Source organism: Xenopus laevis, chromosome 1S (assembly GCF_017654675.1).
Source record: "Xenopus laevis strain J_2021 chromosome 1S, Xenopus_laevis_v10.1, whole genome shotgun sequence".
In the NCBI taxonomy this organism is placed as follows: Eukaryota; Metazoa; Chordata; class Amphibia; order Anura; family Pipidae; genus Xenopus; species Xenopus laevis.
The window spans coordinates 61,916,409-61,931,847 of record NC_054372.1 but is presented as its reverse complement, the minus strand read 5'-3'; the positions used below and the strand labels follow the sequence as shown (position 1 = coordinate 61,931,847).

At 37.4% G+C, this 15,439-nt stretch overlaps 1 protein-coding gene across 1 annotated transcript in view; it reads right to left on the bottom strand.

Moving 5' to 3' along the window:
• tacr3.S (tachykinin receptor 3 S homeolog) overlaps window positions 1-15,439 on the bottom strand; it is a 75,127-nt gene that overhangs the window by 31,441 nt on the left and 28,247 nt on the right. Inside the window, exons 2-3 of the mRNA XM_018243388.2 lie at window positions 9,300-9,485; window positions 1,810-1,960 (exon numbers count right to left, since the gene is read on the bottom strand). Coding sequence (XP_018098877.1) covers window positions 1,810-1,960; window positions 9,300-9,485 — 337 coding nt within the window. The remainder of the gene's footprint in view (window positions 1-1,809; window positions 1,961-9,299; window positions 9,486-15,439) is intronic.

The following is a 15,439-nucleotide window of genomic DNA, read 5'->3' as shown; positions in this document are numbered from 1 at the left end:
TGAATGGGAAGTGCTGGAATTTCACTCTAGTGGTGGAACTTCACTCTTTGATAAATATACCCCTATGTCTAGCCCCATGTCCGATTTCAAAATTGAATATAAAAAAATCTGTTTGCTCTTTTGAGAAATTGATTTCAGTGCAGAATTCTGCTGGAGCAGCACTATTAACTGATTCATTTTGAAAAAAATATGTTTTTCCCATGACAGTATCCCTTTAATAAACAAAGACAAGCAAAATTCAAAAGAACTGAGCTGTTGCATAACTGAGACCTAGACATACAAAAGCTGTCAGCCTGTGCAGAAAGGGGCTCTGAAAACTCACAAAGAAGATATAAGATAACAGTACTGTCTGTTCAATCTGAACACACAATCCTATTTTCAAGCTTCTTTCACGATTTTATCAAGGGACTTTCACATTCTAAGGAGTGACACCTTCTTACACATAAAAGACATGTAGTGTAAAAAGAGTATTCTCCTGTCTCTTTGCAACATCTTATCATTCTCCTGTCTCTTTGCAACATCTTATGGTGTAATGATTAGTTATACAAATCTTTTGATGAGCAGCCTCAGCCTTTTTTTCACTCAGTCTTTCCATAGTCAACACCCAAGCTTTACCTTTTGAAAAACAAAATCATTTCCACAGCTGATAGTTCTACAAACATTTGGGGGAGTATTTACTAAAACTTGACTTGTTCTCACTATATAAAAACATTAGACCTAACTCCCAAACCAGAACGCGCTTAAAATACCAATAAAACGAAAAAAAAAAGGATGTGCTGGAAATGGTTGACAAAATTGTGCTTCAAATGGAATCATGACATTTTTTTTAAATTTGACTCTGAAAAAACTTTTTTTGGTTTGACACTGGAAAACGCAACTTTTTTGGATTATCAAACAAAAACCAGTCCGAAACCCTAGAAGATCATGAAGGCAAGAAACATCTTCAAATTGTTAAAAGGACCATCCGCTATTGGCTTCTACATAATTTTGACAGGTTCTAGCTGGAGTACTTTCAGATTTGGATTTCTAGCAGTTTTGGAGCATAATTAATCTCGAAAAATTTCAAGTTTGTCCCCTTTATAAACTTGACAAACATATTTTTTCTGGTTTAATAAATAGGCCGTTTTTGTACTGTACTATACATTGGTCAATGGCTTCCATAGAAATGGTTTTACTAAACACAAAAAAAGCTTTATCAAAGCTCATATCATGCAAACAGCTATATTCATTATACATTCTCTTAATATGTTACATTTTCTAATCCATATATCTATGATCTCAATTTTTACTATATAATTTAAAATGTATTATAATTGCTCTTTCCAAAAATCACAACCCACATTGTATATACAAGAATTGGTAAAGCTTAGATATGCTGTGAGCCTTCAGTGTCTCCATACAAATTCTGGTGAAAGTGTTAGGGACCAATTAAAACACATAATTTATTTTATATAAAGATATTATTGCTAGCAGTTTATTTATTTTTTTATCTGCAACTGTGACAAATTAACTGAAACTAAACCAATGCTCCTGGGCAGTTACCCATGCTAACAAATCAAATATTTACTTTCATTGTTTTACTGTTTTACTTGAAAAAAAGCTAACCACTGACACTGGTTATTAATGAGGTGATAATTTTCCCAGTGTTAGTAGTAAATCATTCCCAGTTTCATGTTGACTGGACACTTCTTCCTCTGTTATCTCTGCTCTATTTGGCAAGGGAGGGTATATTATTGAGAGAATCCAAGATATTCATTGAATGTATGGCTTTATTACAGGAGAGGCTAATTAGGAGTAGAAAAAGGTTACCTTTCTTTTGGCTCTGAGCTGTTCATGATATTTATCAGATGTATCTCCAGGTATCTCTCCTCCCCACAATGTAATTCCAACAATTGTGTATGTGACTCCCATCACAATTAAGGGTAAGACATAGACCAGCAACACCAGAATAAACTGATATCTATAGAAATAAAAGTAGATACATATGTCATTTCAATCTTATGGGACAATATTTCTAAACCAACACACATGTTGTATATACATTGTTAATGCACTTTGTTATAATAGTTTTTAATATTAGTATTCCAGTGACAATCTGTGGACCTTCCAGATTTCCCTCATAGGTTATTATACATTTTCATTTGCATACATATATCTCTGTACCACGGGAATGCATAAACAACATAAGATTTAGTATATTCATTTATAATTGGTCTGTACTGTTTCATTAATAAAACATTTTAATAAAGGGCTCTTTTTCAACAGGACAAGCAAAGTGCTAAAAAAAGAAAAATGTAAATGTAAAAGAAAAAATGTTTTTTGCACTGTACAGACCTGACCCTTTCTGTGGAGTTTCTTTCAATATGGCAATGAAACATAATGATATCGTGCGGGATGTGGGTCTCCTGGAACACCCCTACCATGTATGTTATTTTGGACTTCTTAGCTTTAATTCAATCTAGCCAAGGTGGAGAGCACAGCATAATCACCACTGGCTTAGCTATGTTAAATGATCCCTCTTTTATATTTAAATAAAAAATGTTGCTATTTACCAGATCCCATATTGTAACATCCTTGAGTAAAATATGACCACTAGAACTGTTTTGCCAACATCTACCCTCTCCTATATGATAAGGGATGATTTATCATTGATTGAATGAAGAAGCCTGATGGTTTCATGGCCAGTCAACCTGAGTTTCAATTGCATTTGCCTATTGAATCAATTCAACGGGCCAATATGAACAATTTAGATTAAAATTATATTTAGCATTGTCAGAGCCTTACAAAATTCAATATTTAGGACCCCCAAAAGGGGTCTCTGATATCAAATCCCATACAAGGCAATGGCTATTGAATTTTATTGTCAACTGATTTGATCAGTGTTGATTTCAAAAGCATCCACGTGAAAGCACAAACATTCCAACATTGAGAAGGAGCTGTTCTAACTTGTTCTGATTCAATATTTGCAATTATAAATTACAAAGATATGATGGATCAACTGCTGTCATCTGTAGCATCAATACAAACAAACTGTGCCAATATGTTGTGCAATTGACATCAGGCAACTAAGACATGGTATCAATTAAAAGTTGGCAGACAAAGATACATAAATCATTTTAGCTCACTCTTTGTTATTGTTTGCATCCAAATACATTAACTAAACAGTTTGTATACCTGTTGGCTTCTGTCATTATGGACAAATGACTCACTTGCCCTGGGTTCCAAGTCTCTAAACAGACAAAGGCTGGAACTTTAAGCAGCATACAACATCTGCATGCTCAGATCAGTTTACATTTTCCTTGGCTCTAAGTCTGGATGCCTAAAATCATGCGTATAAGCTGCAATAGTAATTACTATAAGTACATACAGCTGTAGTGAGCTGCACAATTGAATATGTAGCTTAACTTTAAACCTCACTGTATCAAATACTATTATCGTAACTGGTTAGAACAATGCTTTGCTAATTTACAGCATAGGAACATCTTTTAGTCCCCCCAAGACCGAAGAGTGTCTTGTAGTGCCATCACTTTGCTAATACTCTGTGGACCTCAAATATATGTGCATGAGATGCACTAAGCATTGCAAAATTGTAAATCTTAGTGCTGATTCAGTAAGTTCTTGTGTCCAGGACATTCCTGCACTCTTCACTGGCACAAGGTGCAGAGCTCAGCACTGGTGAGCTTCTTTACCACTAACTTGCTTTTCTGAATGATGCGCAAGTTAGAGGGTATGTAGGAGGCAGGAGAGAGATGCCTTTCACAACCTCAAATGAATACAGCACTACTGAACGCAGGCAGTTCTGTATTGGGGGGGGGGAATTGTGCACCATTTTGGAGTAAAAAGCCCTGCAACTAAGGTACAAAAGACATAGTGGTTTGTCATTTGTGCATCTGTACTTTGCAACTGACTCCTCAAGGGTATTTGTTCACATATCTCTACTCTGAAACGTATAATACGTCATAGGTCTAAGAAGGTTGTTGCTGTAATCGATAAAACGTCTTTATGCTGAGCTCTCTGAGAAAAATGAATTGTTGATAAAGCCATGAATTGTACCTTTCCATCAGTCTTAGGGTCTGGCCACATGTCACCAGGCGACAAATGTCCTCTTCTTCTCTGTGACTAATCTCCCAACTGCCTTCCCCTGCCTTCCACCAGCTAAAACTAAAATTGCCTGGGGGCAGGCACTCTGAGCACTTCGTTTTCCAAAGTCATCTGAAGTTTCCTCGTGAGGCAATTACGGGCAACTTCGGAAAACAAAGCCCCCAGGTGATTTTCATTTGAGCCGGCGGAAGGCACGAGAAGGCAGATCGAGGAAATTTGTCGCCTGGCGAATAATCTCCCCGAATCTGCCCGTTTGGCCAGACCCTAACGATCAGTCATGTTTAAAATATTTGGATCATTTTGGCTTTCTCAAGCCTGAATCTTACACTGGTTGCCAGGGTCTCTGAGTGAATGAGGATTATTCACTCAGAGTCAGAACCTTAGGCTAGATCTCCACAATCTCCTGGAGCCAACAAGTAGCTATGCGACAAAACGCATGTGACGTGTCGGATGTTCTAAAGAAACAGGAAGTGAAGGAGAAATCGCAGGTAAGAACTACATTTATGCGACGGTCATGTGAAAACGCAGTGCGCTCCAGATGTGTCATGAGTTTTAGCCTTATTGTTATAAATATTACTGAACTCTTATTTGTCTATTTAAATCCTGTCTATTCCATCTTCCAGTCAAGTGAGATAATAGTTTAAATTTCTAAACTCGAAAGTAGCAGAACATTTAAAAAACAGAGGGAGTAAAAACTAAACAGCAACTGCAAAATGTCTTTGGATACCAGTATCATTCTAAACCCTATTAAAGGTTAGTTTAAAAGTAAATGATAGTTTGCCTTCAAATTAACTTTTGATTTGGACAGTAATATTCTAAGTTAATTTGCAATTGGTCTTCAGCTTCTATTTTGGTTGTTTTTTTAATTATTTAGCTTTTTGTTCAGCAGCTTTCTAGTTTGTAATTACAGCAGCCATCTGGTTGCTGGGGTTCAAGCCACTCTAGCAGCCAGGCAGTATTTTGAATAAGAGACTAAAGTTGAATAAATAGGAGAATAACTGAAAGTTGTAAACTTGTGTAACGCTAACTTGGGCTAGGCAGACCAAACAGGCTTATTGCCCAGCTAGTGATTAGAGCATGGGTTACATGTAACATAGGAAGTAAGGTTGAAAAAAGACACACGTCCATCAAGTTCAACCTTTTGGTTATTTTTTTAATCTGCCTAACTGCTAGTTGATCCAGAGGAAGGCAAAAAAAAACATCTGAAGCCTCTCCAATTTGCCTCAGAGGGGGAAAAAATGTCTTCCTGACTCCAAAATGGCATCTGTCTCTGGATCAACTTGTACTATGAGCTATCTCCTATAACCCTGTATTCCCTCACTTGCTAAGAAGCAATCCAACCCCTTCTTAAAGCTTAAATCTAAGGCCTGTACAACTGATTCAGGGAGAGAATTCCACATCTTCACAGCTCTCACTGTAAAAAAAACCCTTCCAAATATTTAGGCCGAACCTCTTTTCTTCTAATCGGAATGGGTGACCTTGTGTCAGCTGGAAAGACCTACTGGTAAATAAAGCATTAGAGAGATTATTATATGATCCCCTTATATATTTATACATAGTTATCATATCACCCCTTAAGTGCCTTTTCTCCAGCGTGAACATCCCCAATTTGGCCAGTCTTTCCTCATAGCTAAGATTTTCCATACCTTTTACCATCTTAGTGGCCCTTCTCTGTACCCTCTCTAATACAATAATATCCTGTTTGAGTGATGGAGACCAAAACTGTATGGCATATTCTAGATGGGGCCTTAAAAGTGCTCTATACAGTGGAAGAATGACCCCCTCCTCCCGTGACTCTATGCCCCTATTATTACAGCTCAAGACCTTAGTTGCCCTTGATGCTGCTGACTGCCATTGCTTGCTACAGCCAAGTTTATCATCTACAAGGACTCCAAGGTCCTTTTCCATAATGGATTTGCCTAGTGCAGTCCCATTAAGGGTATAAGTGGCTTGGATATTCTTACATCCCAGGTGTATGATTTTACATTTATCAACATTAAATCTCATTTGTCACTTAGCTACCCAAATTGCCCGTTTGTCAAGATCCTGTTGCAAGGATGCCACATCCTGGATGGAATTAATTGGGCTGGCTCTAACACTTAAGGCAGGGCCTTCGCTAAGTGGAAGATTCTAGGTGTGGTGTAGTATAACTACTCCCACAGGCTACTGTGCAATAAAATAGGAAAGAATGGACGTCAGGAGGTTCTTGCAGTTAAAAAAGATGAAACAGTTTATTTGTTCAAGACAAATGAGCTCTGGGTTACTTACAAAATATGAGGCACAGGCAGAATATAATCAGCAGACTAGGACAGGTGGATGAGACAGCTGAGGAATGTGCCTCCCCTGAGAATTGTAGTCAAGTAATAAGGCACCTCCAGGCAGATGCACCTTGAAGTGGTCTGGATCCCACCCAGTAGAGTGGTCAGGGAGAAGAAGTCTAAGCCCGACGCCCTATCCATTGTGGTCCCTTCACTAAAGGCAATCTAGGAGCCTATGGAAGCTATTCCCTGCTACAGATCCTTGATGGAGCACAAAGCTGCTCTTTCTATCTTACTCTCCTAGAGAGTCCATAACAAAGATTATCTTGTTTCTAGCTGGCCTCATTCATGGGGTCCCTGCTCCCAGACTCATACTCTAGAGGTACTGGTCCCTTTAGGGCTAAAGGGCTTTACTGGGCCTTGGTGTACCCAGGCTCAGTGGGAACTTCCAGTTGGTAAGGACACCAGAAGCCAAAAGGAAGATCCACCCCTTTCCATATACAATATTAAAGTATGGCAGGAAGTGGTTATTACACCTCTTGGCCAATAACTGGGAAATGTAAACTAGATACATTGGCTTTTGCCAGCAACTAGGGAAAAGGAGGAAGGGTAGGGATTTAAAGCCATAGGGGCATATTAACTAGAGATGCACCAAATCCACTATTTTGGATTTGACCGAACCCCCAAATCCTTCGTGAAAGATTCGACCGAATACCGAACTGAATCTGAATCCTAATATGCTAATTAGGGGTGGGAAGAGGAAAACATTTTTTACTTCCTTGTTTTGTGACAAAAAGTAACGCAATTTCCCTCCCCAACCCTAATTCGCATATGCAAATTAGGATTCGGTTTTTCCGGGCCGAAACCAAATCCTGCTGAAAAAGGCTGAATCCTGCCCGAATCCGGAACTGAATCCTGGATTCGGTGCATCCATATTATTAACCCTATGGGTCCCTACACTTGGGATTGAAAACTTTTAAAAAATGAAGATTAATTGAAAAGTTGCTAATAATAGGACATTATACATAATAGAGACTCATTGCAACTTTCCCTTGTTTGTTATAGTATACAGTATATATATATATATATATATATATATATATATATATATATATATATATATATATATATATATATTCAGAAGAAAGCACGGGTGCAGGGTCAAATATATTTCATATTGATTTTCTATAAAGACCTGCACTCCAATCTGTTTTTTAATTAAAAAAATCTTATTCGTACATCAATTCGACGTTTCGGCCTACATTAGGGCCTTTTTCAAGGATATAAATATTATAACTCATGAGGGAAGTTACAATCACACATGTTGCCTTGGAATGAAGGTCCTATTTTAAGATATTTTTTTTTCATCATGTGCTTCATGTACAGACCAATTACAGTTGTGTATTAATGGAAGGCATGAGCACAGTTTATACAGAATATGGTTACATTTATATCCGTAACTAATGCCTTTGTGGGAGCAAATAATATTAATAGTGAAAAGTTAGATGAAAAAGACGTTGCAGCATGCGTTTAAGGATTATATACATTTGTTTAAGAACTAACAGCAGCTTTAGTGTCTGTGCAATAAAATTAGACGAGGCATCTGTAATGATTCATAATTAAACAAGTCACAATATTTCAACAAAAAATTTCGATAGCTTCTGTTTCTTTTGGCATATGTTGAATCTCTCTGCTGGTACCATAGAAACCTCATCCCAGGGGCCCTTGTTTCTCTACAGCACATCCGTATTTGGCAGACAATAGTTAGACCTACATAGCACATTGTATTGCAACCTGTTCTGTTTTTCAGCCATGAGCTCATTCATTTTAACAAATGGAGTTGTAACTCTATAGGACTGTGAATGTTGCATCACTAATTTACCATATGGTCAAAAACATAAACACTCTTCTGGGGCAAATTCACTAAGCGCCAAAGCGCCGAACGCTAGCGTCAATTCGCTAGCGTTGGGCATTTTCGTTACTTCGCAAATTCACTAACGAACGCTGGCATAAATTCGCTAGTGTTACTTCGCACCCTTACGCCAGACGAATTTTCGCTACGGATGTAACTACACAAATTCACTAACGCGCGTAGTGTACTGAACGCTACCTTTTACGCTAGACTTCCTTCGCCACCTCAGACCAGGCGAAGCGCAATAGAGTAGATAGGGATTGCTTCAAAAAAAGTTAAAAAAATTTCTAAGTCCCAAAAAACGCTGGCGTTTTCTCTATATCATGGGTGATAGGCTGAAAAAGATCGAAAAATTTTTTGGGGCTCCCCTCCTTCCCCCCTACATTTCCTAACTCATGGCAACTTAACTATACAGTGGGCACATGTGTAGGGCAAAAAAAAATTTTTATTTGATGTTTTGAAGGTTTCCCAGGCATTTGTAGTGATTCTACGTATTCCTCCACTGAAATTTGAATTTGGCGGTGTATGCAAATTAACCATCGCTAGCGTAACTTCGCTTCGCTTAGCGAATCAACGCTAGCGCAACTTCGCAACCTTACGCTACCCCTGTGCGCAACTTCGGATTTTAGTGAATTTGCGGAGCGCTGGCGAAACTACGCCTGGCGAAGTGTGGCGAAGTGCGGCAAAGTTGCGCCTGGTGCAACTATGAATCTTAGTGAATTTGCCCCTCTATATAGTATAGGTCCTGCTGTTTTTCAGGATATCAAGTATTAGGTTTCATCAGAGCATTTTTATGGAAAACAAATATGTATCTATGCCTCAGGGTCCACATATTCTGATATGGCTGTAAACCAATATCTTATTGTGGAGCTGGCATAGAGTAAACACACACAGCCTCGGTACAATAGCAAGTGGCCAATAATTGTTAGACAAAGGCATAAGGTGGATAGAGCTGAGATTTTATAGCAAAAACCAAAATTGAAATTAACAATAATATATAAAACTAAGGCACAAGTGATTATACGTACGTAAGTCTTTCATCTTTTCCCGGCCAAACCAGCATACATAGAGTCCTGGTTCGAGTCACTCGGATTTTAGAATAGAGGCACTGAGGAAAGGCAAGCAAAATGGCAAATATCCAAATGCTTCCGATGACAACTTTTGTTGAAGTAGCAGAAAGCCTTGGCTTCAAAGGATCAATGATAGCCATGTATCTGTATTAAGATATAGAATTCAAAGTAAAAAATAGGTCACTTTGTTTGGGAAAAGCTTTGTACAGGTACTCAATCATGTTAACACTTTTTATGACCTCTCTGTTCACACTGGTGTGTGTATAACAAAGATATATCTGTTTGTTCTTTATAGCAATATAGATTGGAATCTACCATTTGTATCACATGCTGCTATGTTTGCACTGCACTGCATATTGTTAAAGGAGAACTAAATTTTAAAAATGAATGTGGCTGAAAATGCCATATTTTATATATGAAACTTATTTCACCAGCCTAAAGTTTCGGCTTGTCAATAGCAGCAATGATCCAGGACTTCAAACTTGTCACAGGGGGTCACCATCTTGGAAAGTGTCTGCGACACTCACATGCTCAGTGGGCTCTGAGCAGCTGTTGAGAAGCTAAACTGGGGGTTGTTGCAAATTATCAAACAGAAAATGAAGTTGGCCTGTAATATAAGCTGAAGGCTGATTATTAAGTTCTGATGCTAGTTGCACTGGTTTCTTTGCTGCCATGTAGTAATTATCTGTATTAATTAATAAGCAGCCTTATATTGTGACATTTATATTCTATGTGTACTGTATATTTTGAGTCGGTCCCTAAGTTTAGTAAGTGACAGCAGCACAGAGCATGTGCAGTGAATCAGCAGAAAAGAAGATGGGGAGCTACTGGGGCATCTTTAGAGACACAGATCTTCCCTGCTAAAGGGCTGTAGTTGCATTGGACTGGGACAGAAGCCCAAAACATAATGTACAATATTTCTAGCCTACTTATGTAGTTAAGCTTTAGTTCTCCATTAATGCAACAGTTATTGCTTGTTCAAAATGAATAGATAAAGTCCACAAATATTGAGTAATGCCAAAACCAGGGCTGCAAAATTTCAGTAATGTCAAGCATTCACTTTGAAAGGTTTCAACTGACAACCATTCATCCATGTATAATCTCTCCCTTGTTAATCATTGTTCTTCTCCTGATCACAATGATAAAACATATTTATTTATAACATAGCAACATAAGGCAAGTACTGTATAATTAAGCAAAGACCCATTATACCATAACATTCTACAAAAAAAAACTGTTCTTAATACAGGGGAAAACCTAACAGGTTATGAAAAAAACATTTATTTACAGTTGCTCTTGACTCTCTACGCCCCAGTGATATTGCATTTTCCATAGACTGCTGGGCCACTCTCCATTCTGGCTTCATTTAATGATCATAAACATGATTGTAGCCCTAAGGGAGGTGTAAAGGAGCTTGCGGCTAGACAGTGGCTGTGTAGGCATAGCTAACAATTCTTTCAAGATGAAGAAAATAAAAATTCCATTTTGCTGGTTAAATTTCCTGAGGGAGAATATGGCTATACTTATAAAGTACATGCAGTGATATTTTTTGCTACATTTTAAGCATGGGTAGTTTGGCTAAATATCTCAAAGTTATCTTTAGGCTATAAGGAGGCAGTGTAGAATGAGCAACAGACAAGAACAAGGTTAGTCATAAATGGGCAAACTTTTTAAGAAACATGTTTGCTCATTATACATTTTCAGAGCTATCTGTAGCTCCTTAGAGCTTAGATAGAAAAAAACAGCTGGTGCAATAATTGGTTTATTAAAAGATGTCATCACAAAATAGGCAGTATGGTGATCTGAAACCCCAAATCAAACAACTGGGTGGTTCACCTTTAAAGGGATTATGTCATGGGAAAACATGTTTTTTTCAAAACGCATCAGTTAATAGTGCTGCTCCAGCATACTTCTGCACTTAAATCCAATTCTCAAAAGAGCAAACAGATTTTTTTATATTTAATTTTGAAATCTGCCATGGGGGTAGACATATTGTCAGTTTCCCAGCTGCCCCAGTCATGTGACTTGTGCCTGCACTTTAGGATGGAACTACTTTCTGGCAGGCTGTTATCTCTTCTACTTAATGTAACTGAATCAGTCTCATTGGTCTTGGCTTTTACTATGGAGTGTTGCTTTTAGATCTACCAGGGAGCTGTTATCTTGTGTTAGGGAGCTACTATCTGGTTACCTTACCATTGTTCTTTTGTTAGGCTGGAAGGGGGGGTGGTGATATCACTCCAACTTGCAGTACAGCAGTAAAGAGTGACTAAAATTTATCAGAGCACAAGTCACATGACTGGGGGCAGCTGGGAAACAATATGTTTAGCCCCATGTCCAATTTCAAAATTGAATATAAAAAAATCAGTTTGCTCTTTTGAAAAATGGATTTCAGTGCAGAACTATGATTTTCTGTAAAAGGCATTCTCTTTCAGTACAGTTATTAAAATACTATTTAAATAGCTGTATAAGTGTTTCATGAAAGAAGCGGGAATTATATTATAAGTAAAACAACCGTTAAACCTGATTTTAGAAGTGTAAATATTCATATTTAAACTAATATACAGCCAAAAGAGGGCTTTCTAAAATTAAAATAAAATAAAAATAAAGATGAAAAGAATGTCAGTATTTCCAAGGAAACTTCTAAGGTACATAAAAAAACATGTAGCTGCCATCCAGTAAGTAACTTTCCTGCTTATATTTTTAAATAAAGCAACAAGGATTTTTGCAGAATACAGAAAACTCTTCAGCCAAGAATTTTATTCGTCAGGACTGACAGCAATGTCATAAAATGTGACTGTTCTGTTTTATTGACTTTGATATTTTATATATTTTCATATGCATGCTTTTATATACAACAGCCCGCTGCAGCATGACAGTAAATGTCTAGGGACTTCATTTTCCTTTTGATGTTAAAAATTAGAGACAGGTGGCTCAGACTAAGCTAATGTTGCTCTAATGGTTTCTGGACTGGCTGGATCTTAAAATTTCCATTCTCAATTTTATGCCATTCAAAAATGTCCCTGTGTGATTTCCTTTAAAATAGGGATTGTTTGGTACAGCAGTGGTTAGGACAGCTGCCTTACAGAAGCCCTAGCTTTGATTCCAGAAAGGGTACTATCTGCTCAGAGTTTGTATGTTCTCCCTATGCTTGTGCTGGCTTTTTCCAATTTCCTCCCCCCATTGCAAAAACATTCAGGCTGCAGGCAGGTTAATTATCTCCTAATTAATTACCATCGTGTGTAGGGAACTTAGACTATTGCTCCATTGGGGCATTGATGTGAATGATTTATAATCTTTAAATTCTGTGGAATATGTAAGCCCTATATTAAGAATAATGCAAAAATTTTATGTGTGTAATTTTCATGTACTATACATGTATACATCATGTACTATGTATTTTATGTATTTTTCCCACACAATTCACTTTTATTTCTAGAACATAATTGTCCCCCAACCAGCGGGGAATGATGTAGTGGAATTCAGTCCTGACACTTTCCTTTATTTGCTACCTTCTCATTACAAGCTGGGGGAACTGGATACTAGCCTGGGAGTACATTAATTTATGTTGCAGAATACATATATGAAATTGTATCTAGTATGTTAGTCTAAAGTGCAGTGTCTGACTGGGACACCAGGGGCCCACCCAAAAACCTTAGACCAGGGGCCCACTCTAAGTATTATTATTCTTCCTCTCCTCACTCAATCTCTATTCTCCTAGTCTCTTTTCTTTACATACTATTAACTATTATTCTATCTATTTAGCCTCTTTGTTCTCATCGAAATAGGCCATGGCCACGAAATAGGCCAAATGTCTAGGAGCATGAGGGCCCACTGACACCTGGGCCCACCAGGAGTTTTCCTGGTATCCTGGTGGGCCAGTCCAACACTGCTAATGTGGCTTTAGATTCTAGTGTGGTCTGTTCTGGAATGGGCATGGCCTAGAGAAATCTCCAGAATACACAGAATGCACTATTCTCCAAGGCCATAAAATGAGCATAGAGAGAAGCATGTCTCATGCTAAATAAGCTCTGTAAAACATACAATGATTGTAAAAGTTAAAGTACACCAGTTTTACCGGAATACAGCCATATTCCCCCTTATAGCTACAGCATAACAATGTGAAAATCTCATTTGTACTACTGATTTTTTAAAGCAAAACTTTCTATTTGTTTGGGCCAACCACTTCCTTTTGTTTCTTCTACCCTATATATTAAAGCCAAGAGCATGCAGTTTCTCAGCCTGCAGTTACACCCAGGCCAAGAATCAACTTCTACGCTCGTTTCTTTACCTGCACCCCGGACCAGTGTGTTGCCCCAGGTTCAGGCACAAGGAAGGGATTTTGGGGCTAAAACGCATGAGTATGCTTTTCGGCACCAAAATCCGCTCCATCTGCCTACAACTTAGCCACTCCAGATGCAGAAGAGTGCTGATTCAAGAGTAAGGACTGAATCATCCCATTGTGTCCTAGGCCTAATAAGAAAATAAAATGCCCTGTCTAACTATATACACTTTTAACCTTACAATAAAACATGCATGACTATTTTTATACGATCATGTTTTCTTTGGCATTAGCATATTTAAAAGAAAAACTCAGAATAATAAAAATCATGTTTTGTTCTGGAAAAAAAAAGTTGCCACAAGTAAAAACCACACTTTTCTATTTATTTTTAATGAGGCTACAGCATCTGGAACTGAACAGTTTTAATAAGCTTGAAAAAACGTGCATATATTTTAACATCTATTGCAATGGTTGCTTTTTTTTTTTTTACTTATGCTACCAGGACTCATTTACCATTTCTGTAGTGTTTGAACACTAAGGGGCAGCACCTGTTTTTTGCACTTTGCCCCACCATTAGAAATTAGTCATTATATGTAGAGTCCAAATAAGAGACCAAATAAAATATTCAATGTTTTAGGCAAGGAAAGACAGATATGAGGATTGTTACAGGGATTTAATACTTACAAAGTTGATTTCTGAAGGGAGTCAGTCTCCCATTAGTGAGAGCTAAGTATTTGGCTTTGGCTTTGTTCACTTACGGACATCCCCATATGTAATGAAAATGCATACAATAAATAAATGTGAATGTAAAATTGAGAATGAATTTACATTTAAATACACTGCATTTTAATTAATCAGTGATGTGTTAAATAAAATAATTATACAGAGGCATCACATGATAGATTCCTTTTTATTTGTCTATAACGGAACGCTAAAGTCACATGTTGGGATTCAGCACATACCCATTATTTATCAAGATTTTTTTTGTTGCTTGTTCAGATCATTTTAGACATTATGTGTAATGTCTATCTTTAGTGCACAAAATGATACACTTTATAATAAAAACTTGTATTGCTGGAATCGCACAGTTTTTTGTTTAAATCATATTATTCCCCAAATAATATTCATATTTCATATTTTCTAGCTCGATCTATTCTTGGCATACTCCCAGTTCATTTAATTGATCACGCTTTGGTTTTAATTTAGTCACTGGATTACTTGGCTATGAGAATTCTTTTCATTTTATTTTTGTAATAATCTCTTTTAATGATGTTTTTAAGTTTACAGGGATCCAGCTGTCATAAGTATTATAAATGTATCTATGAAGATTCTCATATATCCAGGTCATCATATGCAGTATCTAGTAGAATTAAGTCAAAGTCAACTGGACATTGTTAGAGTTTTTCTTGAAAACGTTTCACCACTCAGTGGTTTCCTCACTTCAACTGAAGTGGTAGGGATATTCCCCGGCTTTTAAACCCCTGAGGTTAGTAAACTCACAGACACCCAATCACAATGGTTCCAATGAACTTCAGTAAGGTGTTGGCTGAAACTCACAGATGTGTGAAAGTGTGATCTAGACACAATGGTACCATGACTGGTGTTAATCTTGTACATGAATGGAACTGGAGTGGTGAAATGTTTTAAAAAGAAAAAAACCCTCTAAATGTCCAGTTGACTTTGACTTTATTCTACTAGATACTGTATAAATGGATCAAAACATCACAATTCAATCCAAAATTGCATAATGTTAAACAATATATGGGGAGGGGAATTGTTGGGGAATAACGAGAGAGAGAGAGAGAGAGAGAGAGAGAGA